The sequence below is a fragment of the Uloborus diversus genome, chromosome 1 (assembly GCF_026930045.1).
Source record: "Uloborus diversus isolate 005 chromosome 1, Udiv.v.3.1, whole genome shotgun sequence".
Classification (NCBI taxonomy): Eukaryota; Metazoa; Arthropoda; class Arachnida; order Araneae; family Uloboridae; genus Uloborus; species Uloborus diversus.
The window spans coordinates 38480598-38501922 of NC_072731.1; the positions used below are offsets into that span (position 1 = coordinate 38480598).

The window sequence follows — 21325 nt, forward strand, 5'->3', positions numbered from 1 at the left end:
CAATACAATATACGAGTACTTAAAATGCGATTAGTTAAAAAACAATTTCTAATGAAAAATAAAACTGTGTTTATTTATCACTTTGTTTTAACATGATTGTAAAATAAAATCGTGTTTAGTTATTTGAATACTTTGTAAGACTATGAATTAAGCTCAGTGTATTTTTTAATGTATGATTATCGGTTCCTTTTTATGTTTTCAAATGAAAAAGTAGAACTTGTAATGCTACTTGAATAACAGAAGACAATAATAAATAAACCAAATAGTTTTATTTAACCAAAATATTAATCGAAGTGCTCCCTTCCCAATATCATTGTGGATCGACAAACGATGACGTCATTTGCTAGTTGGATGGCCTTTTTATCTCGAAGGCCTCGTCAAAACACATCTGGCCTGTCTGAAAATGGCGCGAACATTTTTTCCAAACCTACAAAATCCAAAGGCATAAAAACAATTTCGACATACGAGTATATTACTCTCCAGACAGGAAATAGCAAGCTTTCTATTTTGTCTACGGCACGTGAGATGTTATTCTAAATAAGCTTTTAATTAACAACATGTAACAGTGCGATTTAATAAGCATAATCAAAAAGTGACGTTTATCATAACTTGAAGGCTAATCAGAATACTAACAAAGTACAACACAGCGGCAACCCTAAAAATGGAAAAATTCTGTTTTCGTATTTTCTTTCGTGATATTTCCGTTTTTCTAAGGAAAAAATACGTTTTGAAGCTATTACGGAAATATTCTGTTAAAATCAGTCAGAAAACTACCTGAACTTTCAGGTTTTTTTTAACAGTGTAGTTGATTTAAGTTTTATTTTTTATGAGCCAGATTTATTTATGATGCACCATTTGTATCATAAATTGTTGTTTTGTGCCAGCTAGGCTAGCAATGTGGGATGCACTGCTTCACTTTTTCAGGTACCATAATTTAGTGTGAAGTCCGACTTCTACCGTACGCACATGCCATAAGGACTCGTTTGTAGGTTAGGCAAAAATTCACAGCAAAACAACTGATTCATGCAAAGAAAGAAGAAGAACAGGAGAGAGAAAGTACATTCATGCTCGAACCGGGATTCGAACACAGGAACTCCACATCCGCAGTCAGATTTTTCTGATCACCAGACAAGGTGGTCTGCAGTATATTATAAGTGGAGAAGAAAAAAGAATTGGGGGTAGAAGTATTAAAAAATGCACAGCCGAAAATCCGGAAAGAGTTAAAACTTAAGAGCAAAACTTATTGTACGGCTGGGGCTGGGATAAAAAGGCACTTAAACCCAAAACGAGCGCATTCATGTTTGGGTTTAAAAAGGGAAACTTCTTATGTAGGTACAACGCTTCTGGCCGTTATTAGTCTCTCCCCTGCTTTTGCAAATGGAATCGTTTAATTCGTAGTCCATCGGAAATCGGAGTCAAGACTCCCAAATTGGCAATAATTTTGGAAATTAGAAGCAGTGAATCAAATTTTTTATAACGTTGCTTTCATTGAAATAAAGTGAACTCTTTACAATCATTTTTACTTTTCGTTGATATTCCATAATGCTTAAATATCATTAAAAAGTAAGATTTTTGTTAGAAGGAGGGAGAGGGGATGGAGAAAGTGAAAAAAACTCACTAGCAATTCTTAAGTTGAAGAAATGTGTAATTAATCTTCTATTAGAAGAAAAGGTATTTAAAAACTTATGATACTGATTTGAATAACTGAAAGGTTAAAAGATCAAGAACAGTTATGGAGGTCGAGAGAATTTTATCTACGCCTTGTGTACATAAAGAGAGAAAAAACCTGCAACGCTTTACATTCGGTCTGAAACAACTGTTTAAACTACCGCCCATCCGTCCAGGTATGTGGCTTTTTGACCCGAGTTTTATTTTCATTAAATACTTGATTTCATCACTTGTTTGAGGATACAGAATGTTTTGATGCTTATTTTAAGATTTTTTGTTTAATTAATTTACTTTTAAAAAGGGAATTATCATCAAGATAATCGAACTGTTTGAAGAGTTTTAATCGAAATTACCATATTTTCTTTTTACCCAGAAATAAACCCCTTAGTTTGAAGCTGGTGGACGCAGCAAGTTTTAAAAAGAATTTTGTGACCCAAAACAATCGTCAACTTTGGAATTTGAGCGCCAAAATCAAAACTAAGGTATTAAGGCTGGCCCCGCATAAACTAATTTGTTGCCGACTCGTCTCACAGATTTTAAGGATTTAAGCGTTGGATGTTGCCTTTTTTCCCCGGATTTGAAAACAATGTATTTATACCTGAGTATATGTAATTTTTCCTAAAACATATATTAAATACATACCCTTTGCGCCCTCTCTGTTAAAACTCTGAAATGTCGAATCTGACAATAATCTTTTCGTATAATAAAGCTAAAAGTCTGTATGTCTGGATCTCTTTCTGTTACGCGCATAGACCGTTCTGCCGATTTTCATGAAATTTGGCACAAAATGTGTTCGTAGCATAGGGGTGAGCACCTCGAAGCGATTCTTCGAAAATTCGATTTTGTTCTTTTTCTATTCCAGTTTTAAGAACATTTTACCGAGCAAATAATCGTAATGTGGACGAACAAATTACCATAACATGGACGAACACACTACGATATGCGACCATGGTCGAGAAAATGAACATAGCAAATTGGCGAAAAATTAATCATCCTTTATTTGTAAATATACAGGCGAACCAAATGACCTTTTAATTTTCTACAACAGGTAAAGCCGTGCGGGTACCACTAGTGCATAAATAAAAGTATTTAGCGCATAATCATACATATTGTTTCTCAAAGCTGTTTTTTGTGGGAATGACATAGCTAGGGAAGCGTCGATAAGCAAATTGGCCTTAATCGGCTACTGATAATCTGTCGATGGGCAAGGCCCATTAATGATCATAATAATAATTTTTAATTCTACCAATTCATCCATCATATATTTTCTCTTTTAATTTCGACTTTAGAAATAGTTAATAGTTTATTTCTGATAGTTAATAGTTTGTTTCTTTATCTCTGATTTATTTTTCACCATTTTCCAGATCTTAACAAAATAATTTCGAAATTTCATCCAATTTCTTTAAATCAATTTTCCTATTATCTTTATCTTTCACTGTCGTGGAGCGGTGGTTTGCTAGTCGGAGTAGTTAAGATGTGAGTGTTTTTTTTTTAATTGCACAAGTTCTGGGAGAACGTTCTTTTTTTTTTTTTTTTTTTGAATGTGAGTGCTCTTTCCATCACGTGTGATTAGCCAAAAACTTGTTAATAATAAAGCAGAAAGTCTCTCTGTCCGGAGGATGTCTAGATGTCTGGATGTCTGTAGGATGTCTGTAGGATGTCTGTAGGATATCTGTAGGATGTCTGTGACGCGCATAGCGCCTAAACCGTTCGGCCGATTTTCATGAAATTTGGCACAAAGTTAGTATGTAGCATGGGGGTGTGTACCTCGAAGCGATTTAAAAAAAATTCGATGTGGTTCTATTTCTATTCCAATTTTAAGCCCATTTTTCACAGAAATTTAATAAAATGGGAAAGAATTTGTTCTGAAAATTATCTTTCGTTATCTTTCTTTTCTTTACTTCTTTATCTTCTTTTCTTTTCTTTTTAAATAACAAACCTGAAATTCTCTCTATATAGATGTTTGGATGTCTGTGACGCGCATAGCGCCTAGACCGTTCAGCCGATTTTCATGAAATTTGACACGCAATTAGTTTGAAGCATGGGGGTGTGCACCTCGAAGCGATTTTTCAAAAATTTGATTTTATTAATTTTCTATTAAAACTTTAAGCCCTTTTCACATAATATTTACTAATAATAAAGTTGAAAGTCTATCTGTCCGGAGGATGTCTGGATGTCTGTAGGATGTCTGGATCTCTGTGACGCGCATAGCGCCTAGACTGTTCGGCCGATTTTCATGAAATTTGGCACAAAGTTAGTTTGTAGCACGGGGGTGTGTACCTCGAAGCGATTGAAAAAAAATTCGATGTGGTTCTTTTTCTATTCCGATTTTAAGAACAAAATTATCATAAGATGGACGAGTAAATTACGAAATTACCATAACGTGGAACCGTAACATGGGCACAATCCAATTGGCGATAAAATTCACCATACATTATTTGTAAATATACAAGCGAACCAAAAGACCTTTAATTTTTCTATTACGGGCGAAGCCGTGCGGGTGCCACTAGTTGTTAATAAAATTACATTATGTTTACTCTATATGAAAATTTTAAAATATTAAGGGTTAGTCTGTGGTCAGCAGTCTAATTTAGTAACACTTTAAATAAAATTTATTTTTTAAATATTAGTTGGCATTTAATCCAAGACTTATTCTTTATAAAAATTATAAATTTGTCTAAAAGCACTATACACTAAAGGAGAAAAGTTATGACACATGAAAAAAGTTGCAACGTTGTACATATCTGAACATTAATTCAAAACAGAAAAAAAATAAAAATAACATTACTTCGACCATCAGTAAAAAAAATAATCATAATAAAGTATTTACATATTATTTTTATCTAATTATATGCAATAATGATTACTTTTTTGTTGAATCAAACACCAATAATTTAAAGAGTAAGTTTAAAATGCATGATATAATCATGTGTATAGTTAGAAGGAACAAAATAACTGAAGAAAAAATAAGTTGTATCATTAAAAGGGTATCATAACATAAACTTAGAAAATGAACCTCAATAATTTCATTCAGTTTTACGCACTTTCTAAACAATTTGTTTTGTTTTTTTTAACTCTGTACTCTTTCATACTACTTGTTACAGTTATGTTTGCAGAAAATTTCAAATGTTTTCATCATAGCTTCATATTGAAGGTATGGAAAAAAAACATTTTGGAAAATATTTTTTCGGTCGATTATCTGCAAAATTTTGCCGATCATAAGTAATCGGCAGACTGGCCGATTAATCGGCGTATCCCTAGCCATAAGTTCTTTAATACTTTGAAATGATTCCTTGCATAGGAAGTTTTATAAATGTTCATTCATTGCTTTCGGAAAAATATAAGCAGACAATTCACTTTTTTTTGTAAAAAAAATTGTTGTGTTTTTTTTTTAATAAAGCATTGCTTTAATGTATAGCATAAGCGAATTATAAGTCCTTTATTTCAGTTGGAAAAAGCGTCGTGCTAATAATGCGAAGGTCGTGAGGGTCCTCCGTACCTACCACAGATGCGGTTTATCGATTGAGTAGGGCCCTGGAGACAGTTCAGCCTCAGTTTAAGTCATTCAAGCATTTGTTACAAGAGAAAAAGTTACAGTAAAAATATTCTTTTGTTTACAATATTTTGACAAAATTTTAAGAAATAAAAATTATTGAATAAATATACATTTAAAATGTTTAGATAACAAGAATACAATAGTAAATGAGAACAACAAAAATACCTTTACAAAACACGTTAGAATTTTGGATAGTTAGTAAAAGAGACGCTGCGGAGGGGATGTGAGTCTAAAATTTTTCTAGAGAAAAACGTAATGAACTAGGGATTTTATGGGAAATACGTACAGTGGCTCCCAAAAGTGTTCGTACACCTTGAAATTTTGTAGTAAAACCAAAATAACGCAAAACTGAATTCGAATATGAAGTCCAATTTTTTCCACACCATTCTTATGCCATTCTGAATAAAACCTAGTAGTTTTTTTCAAAATATTGCCAAATTTTATTTTTGAAATTTGTCAAAAAACGATAAGACAGAGAAAAAATACGCCACAAAAGTCATCGTACACTAAAACATTTTCAAATAAATTCATGATTAAAATTATCATATGTGGTTTTATTATTATTTTTTCATTGTAATGACACAGTAAAGTAATTTGCCTTTAATTTTTTGTTTATTTATTATCTAATATTCTGCTTATTATTTTAAAATGGCAGGTATGCGTAAAAAACAACAAACACGATTCGAAATTTGATTTTTTTCTCTCACAGTAGCCACAAATTGGTTTGAAATGTCTCTAAATTAGTTAATTTATACCATTCTATAGTGAAGTGCTTGATAAAATGCTTTAAAGACAAGAATTGGATCGAAAACAAGGTAAGAAAAGATCAACTGGCAAAGTTAACAAAGCATGGTCGGAGGTTTACAGTTAAAAAAATTATGAAAAATACACATTTGAGAGCTGAAAAAGTTTCTGCAGAATTGAATGAAACATTTTATGTTTAATTTTCACCTAAAATTGTTCGCCAAGTTCTCTAATTATCCGGATTAAAGGGGACCTCTTCCAGCAGAAATTTTCTTGTTCGAGCGAAAAACAGTAAACTTACGCTTTCCGTCGTAAAATCAATGATAAATAAGCTCAAAACGTTTTGGAACAACGTCTTACTTATAAATGAAAACAAATTTAATATTTTGGGTTAAATTGTTGAATAATTGTCAGTCGAAGAAAAAATGAGGAATTTAATCTTAAGAACTAAACTGGATCAGTTAATCAGGACGGTGAAGGTGTTTTTGTGTGAGGGTGCATAACAGCATCCGGACTTGGAAATTTGGAATTTTTTGATAAAATAATGAATTATGCTGTTCATTTAAATATTTCAAAAAACAATTTTAAAGTATTAGCCCAATATTTGGCAATCGGAAACAACATTGTTTTTATCAAGATACGATAAGAAGTACACGTTTGCGTTTGGTGCCTCAAAAATTGTCCTTAAACTTAGAAATATCTCTTTAATCGCCAGATTTAAACTTAATGGAACATATTTGGAGATATCTAATTGCTAGATTACGAAAATACACTATTGAAACAAAAAGCGAACAAGAAACAGTAAGACTGGAAGTGCGGCTGAACACTTATTCAGAAATCGCATAAAAAAAGAAAGAAAAAACAATGAAATCTATTCCCAGACGTTTAAAAGCTGTTGTTGATACTACATGATATTCTACTAAATAATAGTTTTGTAAAAAGTTAGATTATTTACTAATTTTTTGACATTTTTTCAAAGTGTACAAAGACTTTTGTGAGATAAAATTTCCGGCATTTTTTGGTTTTTGATTTTTAAAAAAATAAGTTTTAATGTTTTATTAAAAATTTTCATGTAGTTTTGTTAAAAATAGATCATAGATCTTATAATTAAATACCTATTCCGAAATATTAATTCTAACAAATGCATAGGGGCCTATTTCATTGAAAGTCGTAGGTGTACGAACACTTTTGGGAGGCACTGTATATGGATCATCATGGAGAAGAAATTGTTATTTTAATGATGTAATTTCTTCCAGCAGAGTTCTGATCTCAAATTCCATAACTGTATAATCTAAATTGAGTGCAGAGTTCTGAGCTACAGTAATATTCTTGAAACCAGGAATCGAAACATAAGTTTTAACATGGTAAATTGTAGTATAACATAAAAATATTTTAACAAAATAGAGGCATCTGTTTTTATTTATTTTGCTACTTTATTAATTACACTGTGCATCTCCAAGAAGAATGCTATCGGACTGGATTGAAAAGCAAATAGAGAGGGACAGTAAACCAATTTTAATCGAATTTGACTACAAGTGATACCAGTCAGTTTTAATGCGTAAATTGTTTCTAGCATTGGCTTATTACTACTTACAAAATTTCATCTTAAACTATAGGGTAAATGGTCGCAGATATATTCTATAAAAGTTACGGAGGATTCTGCGTCATTTTAAGTACAGTAATTGCGCCTAGTAATTGAAGGTTTTTAAAATATTTTTTCGAAGAACGTGATCGCAGTTCAAAATATAATTTCGCCATTTTTATGCAACAATCGTCGCAGTAACACATAGGTATTTCACAAAGATCAAAGCAGACATTAAATCTCCTCTAATTTTCTGTATTTAATAACAAAGTATGCAAACAGAGCCCATTTAGTAAGATATATATTCTCTTTAAATCAATTACAAAGCAGCGGCGCAACTTTTAAGCACTTGATCAATCAACTCAAATGATTTTTGAACGCCGCGGTAAAAGACCGAAGAAGGTGTGGTGACCCCAGACCTGGGTGTGTGTTTAAAGAAGCCTCCTTGGAGAATGGTAGAGAGATCCTTTCGGATTTCAAACCGCAGTTGTTCCATTTATATTTTTTTCGTTATTTATCGATTCCGAGCGGTAAAAGTTGAAATGAGGTCGCATGATCATCCATTCGAACTCTCCAAAAACCGATGAAGATATGCAATAGAATGGCTTGTCTGCTTTTTTTCTGGATGCATCACGTGTCATTTCCATTTGAAACAATCATTTTATAATGGCTGGCTTTAAGTCACGTGACGTGAAGGTTGTTCTTGATATGCTCAAATTGCGCTTTCGCTTTATTTCTATTTATTTTCTTTCACGTTGCGTCGTTGCGTCAGTTTTGTTGCATGCATTAAGTGAGCGATTTCAGGATTAATATGGTCAACAGTATAGTATCCTCAGCGTAGAATTTATTTGCTGTTATCAGCGCTTGCTGACACTAACCCCTTCGGAATTGGCGTCCGGTACACCTCATATGAAATTTAAACTGCTAATAATCATTAAATAACTTTTTTTTTTGAAGTTGACTCTTGACATTCTGCTTATTATGCATTGATAACACTAACAAATTGGGATTGGCGAAATTGAGACTGGCTCATTTTTCCAACCATGGATTCTCGCCGCATAGGCGAGGTTTGTTTCTGACTCTTAAAAATATATATATGCTTTCACTTATCATTTCAAATGCTTATATTATTGTTTGGAGAACTATTTTACAATAAAGTTTGTTTGATGTTTCATCTCTTTTAAATCTGAATTTTTTTTTTTTTCAAAAATATACATCCGGAATATTGGACGTATCATAACTTTCATTTTTTCGCCTACAAACTTGAAATTTTGGCTATAAGGTACTCTTTATCATAGTACACTGTCTACCAAATAAAAGCATTTTTCGTCAAGTATTTCGTAGTTCCAACTGAAGGGCTTAAAATGCGTTTCTGCTTCTAATATCATTATGATCAACGGCATCCCGAGTTTGAACGTTTGGGAGGGAGTAGTTCTCCATTTATCAAATAAGACTCCGAATGTTTTCGAGTGATAAAATATGAACATGCCAACATCGTATACCTGAATCCTATGAGAAGGATGTGCCGTCTCCAAGTTTGCTAAAAAAGCAAATATTTTGGAAGGTCACAGTGACCTCCAAAGCATCTCAAGCGACCTATCAGGACGCTCCTGATCATGATTGCAATCGGTGCTGAAAAGTTACTGCAAGAATAATTTCAGTAAAAAGCAGTTCTGATCTACCAGTTATCACACAAAAAAACTACGAACGATTCTGAAATTAAATCATATTTAAAAAATTGTAATGAATATTACATGAATGCTTCAATAACGACATGCTCTTCGAAACCAAAACCCTTTTTTTTTTCAACGCCCAAAAAACTGGTTTTGAATGAGAATATCTTTTTGGGTGGAAAGCATATTAAGTGGTTTTAAAAGTTAGGTTTCGAGTAAAATGATAGCGATTCTGAAACCAAAACTGAAACTTAGTATATTACACAAGAAAAAGTAATCTTAAGGGTGGAAAATTATATCATTAATAAAAAATAAAAACGAAACAAAAATTTATTTGTTTAAAAAAATCAACATTATTTTCTAGCCCTGTCCCTCGAATAATTAATTTTTCCGTTCGTTACTTTTTCAATGTTTATGATTCATGCAGACAATGAAAAAAATGCTCTAATTTATTTTTAAAATTAAGTTTCGGTTCCCTAAAAATGCTTATAATTCGTTATACATTTATTTCATGCTGCATCAGTACCTGGCACAAACCACCTGTTACCAAAACTTTGTACTTTTGAATATTTTCATTGGGCCAAGTCGACTGCGACGATATACAAAAAAAAATCAGTTTTATTGAACAGAAATAATGCGTTAAAATTAGGAATTAGCTGAAAATATTGCTATTTTGTCATATTTTCATAGTTTGATTCCTTGTTGTTTAAAGTAAAGGTTCAAGTTTTCATAGCATGTATTCGTAAATTTTCCATTCGTTGGAAAATGTATGAATAACGTTCAGTTATTAATTACTCAGTATTCAATAACTTCCGAAACGGTGATTAAATACTGAGTAGTGGTAAATTTAATGTGAAAGGGAAATTTATTTTTCCAGAAAATCAGTCATGTAGCGGCGTTCCGGTGAGTTCTGACACCAAATCTCTCGTAAATATATATAATTTTCAAAATCACCAGATAAATCCGCAAACAATAAATTTGTCGCCGAAACATTTACATAATGCGTTACGTTATTTTGGCCAGATTAAGCTCATTCTCCTTTACTAAAAATGACTTTTATGAAATATGCTGTTATTAGCTGTCACAAACAGAGATATATTTTCCTAAGCATTTTATGAAAACAAAAGAGAGGAGAAATGCACGAGAGAGAAAAAATTTTATACAAGAATGAAAACTTTCGCAATGATGTAATATGAAGTGGTCAACAGCTAGTGATATAAATGCAGGTGGAAAACTCTCTTTTCATATCCATCGCGTGATTCTTGCCGCCTAACTTGAACGATGAGAAAGAAAACAGCAAACGACTTTTTTGGAGTCACGATTCCAGAAGAAATTGCAGTAAGTGAAAAACGGCGCCATTACGCGACACTTTATTCGTGCGAAAAACATGCCTTATTCTATTGTTTCCAAGATGAAACACGTTAACAATGTTCCGAAGTACCTCAGCATTTGAGATAATGCTAGGTTCCTTTGTTATTTTTATTTGGTTTTATTTAATAAATGTCCAAAACAATTACAATACTTCAATTTAATATTTTTAGAATAATTGTTTTCTGAAACATCTTTTACTCTACGTGATTCTTGATGTTTTTTATCGTTTTTGTATTATAAACTTTAAAGTGAGTAATGCATTGTTAAAATGTTAATTATTTTGTGGATGACATTCAAGTCTTTTCCCTAATTCATAATTCAATGATTTTTCAATTTAGTTATTTGAAAACTTGCCGTTTGCTATTGGTATCCCTAATGTTTGCGAAAAAGAGCAGCATCAGTTGCTGTAGATGAAAATAAAATTTCAATGTTTCACCTTTCTTTTGGATAAATTTAAAGATAAATTTCTGTACATTGTATAAAATGCCCCCCCCCCCCCTTCCCACCCATTTGGAGAATAGCTGGGTGTGAAAAAAGGGAACCCTCAGAATGTCATACTTATGCTGCCTAAACTTTACTCATCAATAGTTTAGTTTCTAAAATCTCTACAAGTGTGGTAAGTAATTAGTTTACATTTAACAGATGTTCTCCGTTGCTACAACCGACCCAAATGCTTTTATAAGAGTTTTTCAGATAAACATCTGACATTTTGCAATACAGACATGGCACATCTAGGCTCTGTAAAATTTAGTATTTTATCCATTTATCTATTAATCAAACATATTCTGTCTCACTCGATTTCTGTCCTCTTATACAGATGTTTCACACAGCATCTCATTTAACTTCTTCAGTCAAAAACCTAAGGAAACTAAGATAAAATAATATATCTTTTTGACGATCCAAAATTTTGATGTAATAAGGTATACATAAACAGTACGTCATATGTATAAGACACTACATACTTGTACAAAATCGTATTACAGATTGAACTTGAAAAAAAAACTATGAATTTCTGATTTCTGACTTAGTAAGCTCTAAGTAAAGAAAAGATAGTAAAATAACGGGGGATAAGCTGGTATTCAGTGATGCTTCTAAAATATTGAGTTTATACTCCACTTAGAATATTTTACTCCTCTTATACATAAAGCTATACTAATATTTACTTGTCAAAGAAGCTATTTACTAGCTATGCAATAAATCGGTTGTTATGTTAAATAAGATTAAAGCTTATACAGAATTATAAAAGTTGATCTTGTCTTATTTTTATAAATGTAAGAAAGGCTCGTATGCTCAGCAGTTAATATTTTGATCTCGGAGAATCATCAATAAACAGTAAAGATGAGCAATGTCGTTCTTTTTAATGATACGTTCATCAGAGGCGAGTTCAATTTTTTAACCCGTTCATTGAACTCGTTCATTCGAACGACTTCGTTCATTTAAAAAAAGGCGCAGGTGATCTTTTTGCGCTAGTTACTTACGTACATTAAAAATATTTCCAGTGTATTAGTAACATTCTTTTAAGGAAAAGCAAGTAAAATTCTTGAAAAGTAAAAAAAAAAATGTGCCAACAAAAACTAAATCGAAAAATAGTTTATTTACGTTAAAATATAGAAATCAATTATAGTTCATTTTGTAAGATATTTTTCGGTGAACGAGGACGGCTAGGGAAAACTTTACATCTGTTTTCCACTCCAAAGGTCCCACGTTTGATTCCAACAATGTATAAAATTAGATAATGAAACTTTATTTCATTTTAAAAAATAGTTAAGTTGGCGTAACGTCAGAAAATTTCTTTAAAAAAAATCTCTGAATACTATACTATAAAACATTTTCAGTGTTCAAGAAAAAAAAAATGAACTTGCATGAAATAATGCATTATTACTAAATAGAAATATCTTATCTCCAAGTATTTGCCACGAATGAAAAGGAAAAAAAAATATTTTGAATGAGTAAAAAATGGAAGTTACATATCAAAAGACATTTAACACTGCAATTAAAAAAAATAATAAGTGAGAGAGAACACTTAAAAAAGTATTATCTCTCAACGATCGTTCACTTTTTAGGAAATCGTCGCCATTTTAAGGAGGCGGTCTTTTGGACCCATTAGTACGTAAAGGACACATCCCTAATAAATAGTCTCCATCAAAATGTTAACTTTAAATCAATAGTTTGTAAAAACATTTTTCTTAAAACGACAAGATTTCTATTATTTTGGATCCGCAATTGACTTTTTTACGTCTATTATATTTTATGCGATATTTTAATATGCTTTAATCAACTTTTCTTTCATATGCTGTAGCTATAGTTAACTGAGCTTCAGATCAAGCGTTATCTTTGTTGATTATTCTTCTGTAATCAAAATTACTGCATGAATGCTCCTTTGAAATAGTACAACACATTTCATATAAAACGCATTTCATACACAACGCGTAGTCTGTGCATTAGATGGTTTCACGTAGATAGTACAGGGTGGCGACAGATCAGGGAAATCAGGGAAAAGTCAGGGAACTTTATCACTCAGGGAAAAATCAGGGAAATATCAGGGAATTTTGAAAAAATAACAAAAAATCAGGGAAAATTGATCAAATGAAGAAAAAAAATTTTTTTTCCCTTGCAAAATGAAGTACTTTGGTTCCCTACGAATTTTTCGCCAATTATTTGTTTTAAGAAAGTAAAATTAATGAGGTACGATTATACAGTGCTGAATATTTGTGCATCTTTTTTCCTCAAGTTCAAAGTATTCAATCTTAGGATGAGCTTTTTAAGATTGATTCTGTGTCTGTAAAGTTGTTTATTTTACTTAGCTTGAATTTTCCTTCACGCATTCCATGCTATGTAAAATAAACAACCCAACAGGCAAAGAGAAAGCCGTCATTAATGACTTTGCTCCCTTGCTTTTGCTTATTATTGTCTTGAAGTAATTAGCATACTATTATATCACGATTTCAAGAAAGGATTTTTATTTTTTAAATTAATGCTGAAAAAATCTTTAAAGTTATCACTTGGCATTTTTAATTTAATTGCTAAAATTAATTTTGACTTTTTTTTTTTTTTTTTTTTGTTTTGCCATGTTATTATTTCCTGTTACTTCAGATTATCAAATATCTCGAAAACTAATTTCTGCAGATACTGCCGTTTACCACGGTGCAGTATTTTTTACGTTAGTAAAACTACATTACTTCTATACTTTAACTATCACTTGCTACTCTTGCAGTAACAATTATACTACTTGAAAGTTCAGTTCAAGATTATTTCCATTTAAATTTTTTAGTTTTATCATGATTAGATATGTCTTTAAGAGTGGTTTTAATAAGTTCTCTTAGAATTCTTATGTTAACTGGTTCCTGGAAGTGAAGTATTTGTTTTAGATTTCCTATAATATTACTCGGTCGATAATTTAATAACTATTTTTACCAAAAAAAAGGAGCATCTTTTCAAAAAATTATTTTAATTAACAGCTTAAACCGTTTTAAACGCTGCATTTTATTTAATATGCAATGCCTTACAGTAGGGCAAAGAAAGGAAACCATTATCATTGGTATCGTAAATCAGGGAAATTTGGTGAACTTAATCAGGGAAATCAGGGAAAAGTCAGGGAACTTTTTTTTCCTGTTCCTGTCGCCGCCCTGTAGTAAAATCATACAAAACGCGTAGTCTGTGCATTAGATGGTTTCACGTAGATAGTTAAATCAAAAGTTAAGGCGATGCTCAAATGTGTCTTTAACTCGAAAGATCGAGATAATTAAATATTGTGTGGAAATAATCAAAAAAGGCATAATTTAATGTAATGCAAAAATCATCAATTATTTTCTTGAAAAATACTGCCTCTATATAACTTTCTGACGATTATTAAATATGATCGTCCACAATTTTCTTATACGTGAGACTCGTAGTTTGGGCAACGAAAACTGCGATTTGTTCCTCGTCAAACAGCAAAGACCCAAACCAATCGCGTTTTCAGTCTGGGATTCACGACAATCGTCGAGACTTGGTTACCGTTAATGCAAATCAAATAAATCCGACTACCGCAATCAAATTCCGTCGCAACATGGCGACGGACTTTGATTGCGATTGTCGTTTTACAGAAGGATCAACTATGCTTTCATGTGTTCTTAGAGAAATGATTGAAGCTGTTATTTCTTTTGTATTTTTATAGTTCTGGGTTCTGTAGTGCTAATCTTGGTTTGTATTTTAATATTTTTTTTCCTTTTTTCTAGAGTTTGAATATTATCTTCTGCGAAGGTATTCATCGCTCAAACCAATACAGTACGGACTTGAAAAAAGTTGAATCTTTAGTCAGCAGATATGCCTTGCCAACGAACGTAAGGTTACCATTTCTACTTTCATATAGAGGAATGTGAGGTAAAGTGAAATAGTTAACATAACTTACTTTTTTAGAAATTAACAAATTGGAAATTTGTTGAGAAAATTACAGCACAAAAGAACAATGTATTTTATAATAAAAATAGCATCAAAATATTTTTTTTTAATTTTGACAGTAAATGTGTGCAGTAAAAAAAGGGTGGATTTTTTCCCCTTTTTTTTCATGAGGCACAGTAAGAAATAAAATATTTTTGTATTGACCTTTTTTTCTCTGATTATTAAAAGTATTTTTGATGAGATAAATGAGTAGCTAAAATAATGAATGAATAAAAAGTAAAACAGTCAACGAATAAATAAGTAAATTAATTGATCAATGTATGAGAATGAATTAACGAAATTGCGAATGAACATGAAAAAAGGTCAATGAATGAATGAATAAGCGAATTTTTAAATGAACGAATGCAAATGAATTAGTGTGATTTAATAAATAATCGATTAAGTAAGCGAAATGAACTATTTCACTTTGCCCCGCATGCACTTGACTGATTGCACAAAATATTTAAAATAAAACTAAGCTTCATATTAATTAAACAAACATAAAATCCCATAATTTACGATTTTTCTACGAACTGATTACGAAAGTTGAGAATATTATTTCAATTAACATTTAATGTGCGCGCAATTTCAATGTTACTGGATTCAAATTTAATGAAGCAAATTCCTTTTATACTTCTAACCAATTATCACAGCATCATTTTTGTCCGAGCAGTTATTCATAGCGGTATGACGTCATTACTAGCTTATTTTAGAAAATCTCGGAATTTTCGTCATATTGTAATGAAGTTTTACAAGTTATTAAAGGTTTTTTTTTTTTTTTTTGCAAAAGTAACTTTTATTTATTTTTGCGGAAAACTAATTTAATTTTGGAAAAACACTTATTCAGTTTTCTGACATCAAATTCTAAGAGAAAGTTACTAATAGTGTAGTAAGACCCTTACTTCGATCCTTCAAAACTCTGCAGGTTCCGAATTTTTAGCACTAGTATTATTAATTATTTTTTAATTAAAACAAAATAACAATTTTTATCACGAAAATGATTCTACCTTAGACAACTTTGTTTTCCCTTGTACTCGGAATGCTTCAGTAATTATTTAGTGTTTATTTATATGCTTGAATGAAAATCTGGATAATGTTCCGATTTTTGAACGTGGTTCAAGAAAACATTACGGAAATTTTACTGTTCATGATAGGGAGTCAACCAATATTTTTTTTTTAAAAATTAAACTCTTTGCCGCGAAAAAAATTCGTTTCATTTCTTTTCTTTTTACTTTCTTTCTTTTTTCAACTCATTAAAATGCTGTTTGTGGGAAAAAAATCGGACAAATCTCTTGTAAATCGCATTTGCAGAGTAACACATGGCCCTAACAATGTCTTAACACTTAATGAAAGAAGTTTTGATGAAGAATTCTCGTATGCGCCCCGTATTTACATACTTCAGAAATCACAAACTGAAAATTGCTTAAATACATAAATTTCTGTGAGCTATTAAATTTATAAAGTTTAAAAATCTAATACTTCTACAACAAGCAATAATCTTACATTAGCTTATGCGCTTTTTTACTTTTACTTTGGAAATAAAATTAGGTTTATTACATGAATAAATTATGAACCTCTCCATTCATACCAAACAAACCCACGTAGAACAATTGCTCCCACTTACACCACCCACGTGCTAAATGCCGCACCCTTCTCTTCTTAAAGACTTCATTTTAAAGATTGGCTCGCTTTAACTTAACCTTTAACCTTCATAAATCTATCATAATTAAAACCACGCGTATCTTACTCGAATTATTTTCTCATTTTGTCAACCGTTCAGTTTTTCTTCAAAACGCAAACTTCGAACTAAAAAAGAATTAGGTGTAAACCAACCTACAATATTGGGCATCTCATTTAACTGATTAGCAAATTATAGAGGCGTTTTTCACATAAAACAATAACGAAGGGGTGAGGGTTGGGTCCTGATTCTTTTTAAATGCGTCGTTTTTTAAGAAGTAATATTGTATAGAATCGATGTTACAAGAGAGTTATGTTTTCAAGAAACAGCGTAAGAGCGTTTAGGTAGAGCGGTGCTCAATCTACGGCCCTCAAACCACGTGCGGCCTTCGGAGCTGACTGGTATGGTCCGTTATGTTCAACGTCACGAATTGAAAACCTCTTTCTAGAATCTTACAAAACAAACGCGGGACAGTCCAACATTGTAAAAAATGAAGACCTAGAGTGCAGCATGAAAATATTTAAGAAACTTTGATCCCATAAATTTTTTTAGTAACCGATACATCTTCTTCTTAAATAATACAGTAACGTTACTTAATTGTAAATTACAGTAATTTAAATTAACGTTACCGCATTACTTAAGAAGAAGATGTATCGGTCAGTAGAAAATTTTATGGGATCACAGTTTCTTAAATATTTTCATGTTGCACTCTAGGTCTTCATTTTTTACAATGTTGGACTGTCTCGCGTTTGTTTTGTAAGACTCTAGAAAGAGGTTTTCAATTCGTAACATTGAACATAACAGGACATACTGTGATCCCATATAATTTTCTTTTGACCGTTATAGTTTCGTCTTAAGTAATGCAGAAACGTTAGTTAAGAAGCTGTATCGGTTACAAGAAAATTTTATGGAATCCAGTTTCCTCGAGATCTTCTACTAGTATTGCATTTTTTTATCCTCTTTGTTACAGTGTAGATACTCCAGAAGCAACTTCTGCAGTGAGGCGCAACCAATCAAATCACTTGCCTCCTTCACCATTGTAGAACTTTCTTTTATTTTCCTTCCATTTTAGTTTTCTAGATGTAGGCAAATAGGGATATAAACTTACATGCCTATCTGTTTTTCACTAAATAACATGTTTCGCATGATGTTGCTTTCGGCCCTCTTCGTTGTTAGCATTATGCATTGTGTAAAATAATTTTGTTGTTTGAATTCTTATATATAATTTAGATCATTACTCTACAACTCAGAAAAGAAAGAAATTTAGAAGATGATTATTTAGTCTCCCATTATGACATACATCTTAAAATCATTTTATGAAAAGAATGTCCTTAGGATATACAGCGATTTAGAAGAGTGAGATATAATCATTGGTCTCCATTTGTCTCCAACTTTATCTTATGTACTTCTTCCCCACAGATAATCTCAGAAAAAAAATCTGATGTAAATCGATATCACATGAGTTCCTTGTATACACCTATTAAATAATCAATACTTGTAAATAGCTTTAAAAAAATGGGTTCTTCTAATGGAGAGCGGAGTAGGTGGAAGAGCGTATTGGTTGCAGAACAAGTGAAACTTTCATTCGAAAAATTTAATGACCTCGTCTCTTATTAGTTGTTGATCTAGTCAGTCTTAGTTGACAAGTTTATTTTCACCACATTCTATTTCGTCTATGGAGCAATTAATTTGATTTTGACCAAAATAAGTAAATTTTCGCACAGTTACTAAATTGCTATTGTATTCTCAAATAAAGATGCACCAAAATAATCATACAAATTGTATGCGATACTTATCAGCTCAGTTACAGTATCCAGTGACTGCAGTTTCGTCTATATTTTGGGCTTATCAGTCTGATAGCCATAACAGAATTGAAAGCAGCTAACCATATATATGAGCGCTAAAATACAACATCAGCACTTATATGAGGTTATTTGACTCATATTATTTACAGCTCAGTTATGGCTACTTAAGGTTGATGACTCCAAAATACGGATGAAACTACAGCCTTTGAAAGCTGGAACTGAGCTATTCGATTTTGTTTTCTGACTTTAAAAATTGAATTCACAAAATCCATTAACTACAGAAGAGCAAAAATTATATCAAATCAGTCATATTGCACTCGTAAATAATTATATTTTCATTTCTTGGCAGGTGCATGGTGTAGCAGCAAAGTTACCTTACACATTCGGATACCGTTTCACAGACGACTATGGAACCTTTCAGACCCGAGAAGAAAAGACAGATCCAAATGGATCGAAAACAGGATCGTACAGTTTCGTCGATCCAAAGGGGATCTACAGGAGGGTTGAATACATCGCTGACCACCACGGATTCCGGGCAACAGTGATGACCAACGAACCTGGAACTATGTCAGCTGATCCAGCCCACGTTCGAATTAGGAATGACAATGAGAATAAAGTATCTTACAGGCAATCATTGGGAAATTCGCCTCAGCAAGACTACAGTAGCAATATCTACTCCAGGCAAAATTTGAGCAATGGTTTTCCACGCATCAACAGCAATTCAATGACTTCGTTACCAAGTTTGGATTTTAGCAGACAAAACTCTATTTTTGGTACGAGTCCTATCTTCGAATCTGAAAGGATTGTTACAGATCCAGATGTAAAATTTCAACATCACACCAATACATACAAAGGCAGCCCTTTTCCTTCTGTTCCAGCAACAACACCTATACTTCTTCAGCAACTCGACGTACCTAATCCATCCACATATTCGAAATCACAGGGACAAAATACGGACAAATATTTCGATGAACCTGTGTTAAACCCAAAATATATTTTTGATGATAATTTGCCTAAAGTTGAATTTCAAGTATCACCCCCTACGAGATACCCCAGAATACATCGCGACTCACGCGCAAGGTTAAAACGAAAGAGGCCAATTTTAAAAGTACATATTCCTCATGGATACGAAAGTTTTCCAGATTTGCCTCTATATAGAGACAAATAAATTGATTGTTATTGTTTTGAAAAAGGGTAACTACTTTTAACAGGAAACTGACGCCATGTATGAGCATGAAAGTCTTCTTTTCGGTAAGCCAAATGTCAATCTGAAGAGAAAGAATTGAAGTATTCCTACTACATTTCTTTGTGTTTTCAGAGCTTGAAGTGAAGGCCAAGTTCTATTGGTCCTTCCTTTAACCTAAGAAGTTTTCTAAGCTACGTTAAACTAATGTAAATTCTAGCTTACTAAAAAATTACTTGGAACTGGCTACCAAAAAAAATATCATTTACTGGAATTTTTAAAAGCTACCCACTACAATTTAGTTTTAAAAAAATTACAATCGTTTTAAGATACTATTTGACGAGTAGATGTGTTGACTAATCTTGTAAAAGCATTTTATCATTCTGTTGTTGCTGTGAACTTTTTTTCATTTGATGTCTTAACCCCTTATGGCTCAAATTCCTTTATATTTTGAAAAAAGATTTTGAAACTTTTTTTCTACATACCTTTATGCATTTGAAACGCTTCATTATTTTCTAATATAAAAGTGGGAGTTGAGAAATAAATTTAAGATGAGATTATTAAGAAATGAAAAAGTCCTAATTAATGGAAATTTAGGCTTCTTTTATGGACTTTTGAGTCCCATCGGGTCATAAAACGTTAAAATCTTTTCGTGCACACGTTATCACGCTTTATGTAGAATCTTCGAATACCTCAAAATATGATTTGTAACATCACACTCTGAAATTCTACAAGTAATGAATTAAAGTATATAACTTAAGGAAAGAATAAGAGAAGACATGATACTACGTTTAAGAATACTTCTGTTGAAACTGATATTGGTTGCTCACTTCAAAGTAATAATTCCTATACATGATAGCATTTAGAAAAGATTTAAGAAAAAACTACAATAAACATGAACACTTAAGATTGCTCCAATGGCCGCAAACAGTCAATTCTTGGATCCCTTTTAGTTAGTGCTTATTAACCACTAACCAAGCAACACTCCGGATTGTTGCTTGGAAAATTATATGTACGGGCAGTAGTCACTCGATTATAGTCACTTCCGAGATTTATCATCAAAACTACTTTCAAGATTGTAGCAATTATGATCAATGAATCCGATCTTGGTTGTCTTCTAAGTGGCATGATAGTGGATCTTATTATCTGTGCAAATTCACTGTGTGATTTATTTACTGTGTGAAGTTTTGTCTTATTTAAGAAAGTTATGAAAGCGATTATTTGGACTACTGCGGTTAATACGGTTTCTTGTATTTAGAATTGACGATCACGTCTTTCGAGATAATGATTATGACTATGCACGGTCATTAATTTTCATGAAAAATTACGAAAATTCACTTTTAAATTAGCAATAATGCAAGTCTTAAAATTTAACGATACAAATTTTGTCTCTAAATATATCAAAGCTTTATGAATGACAGAATAAATCCTAGTTTAGGACTGCAATCAATTATATTTTTCACAGTGCTGTCTGCATGCGAAAACTATTTCAACGATACGTTTTAAAATTTATCAATAAAACATTTCTTTTCAATTAACTAGTTCTAATTAGAGTATTCACTACACAGGAACCTTGACTTCAAATCTACCGATTTCGTTTTGTCCCTCACAAAATCATGATATTCAAGTGCCACGTGATGGTATGG

General features: G+C 31.9%; 1 protein-coding gene across 1 annotated transcript in view; it reads left to right on the forward strand.

Moving 5' to 3' along the window:
- Positions 1-19664, forward strand: part of LOC129234372 (uncharacterized) — an 87557-nt gene extending 67893 nt beyond the window's left edge. Inside the window, exons 2-3 of the mRNA XM_054868366.1 lie at positions 14812-14916; positions 18846-19664. Of these exons, the coding sequence (XP_054724341.1) occupies positions 14812-14916; positions 18846-19664 (924 nt within the window). The remainder of the gene's footprint in view (positions 1-14811; positions 14917-18845) is intronic.
- The last annotated feature ends 1661 nt before the right edge of the window (positions 19665-21325 follow it).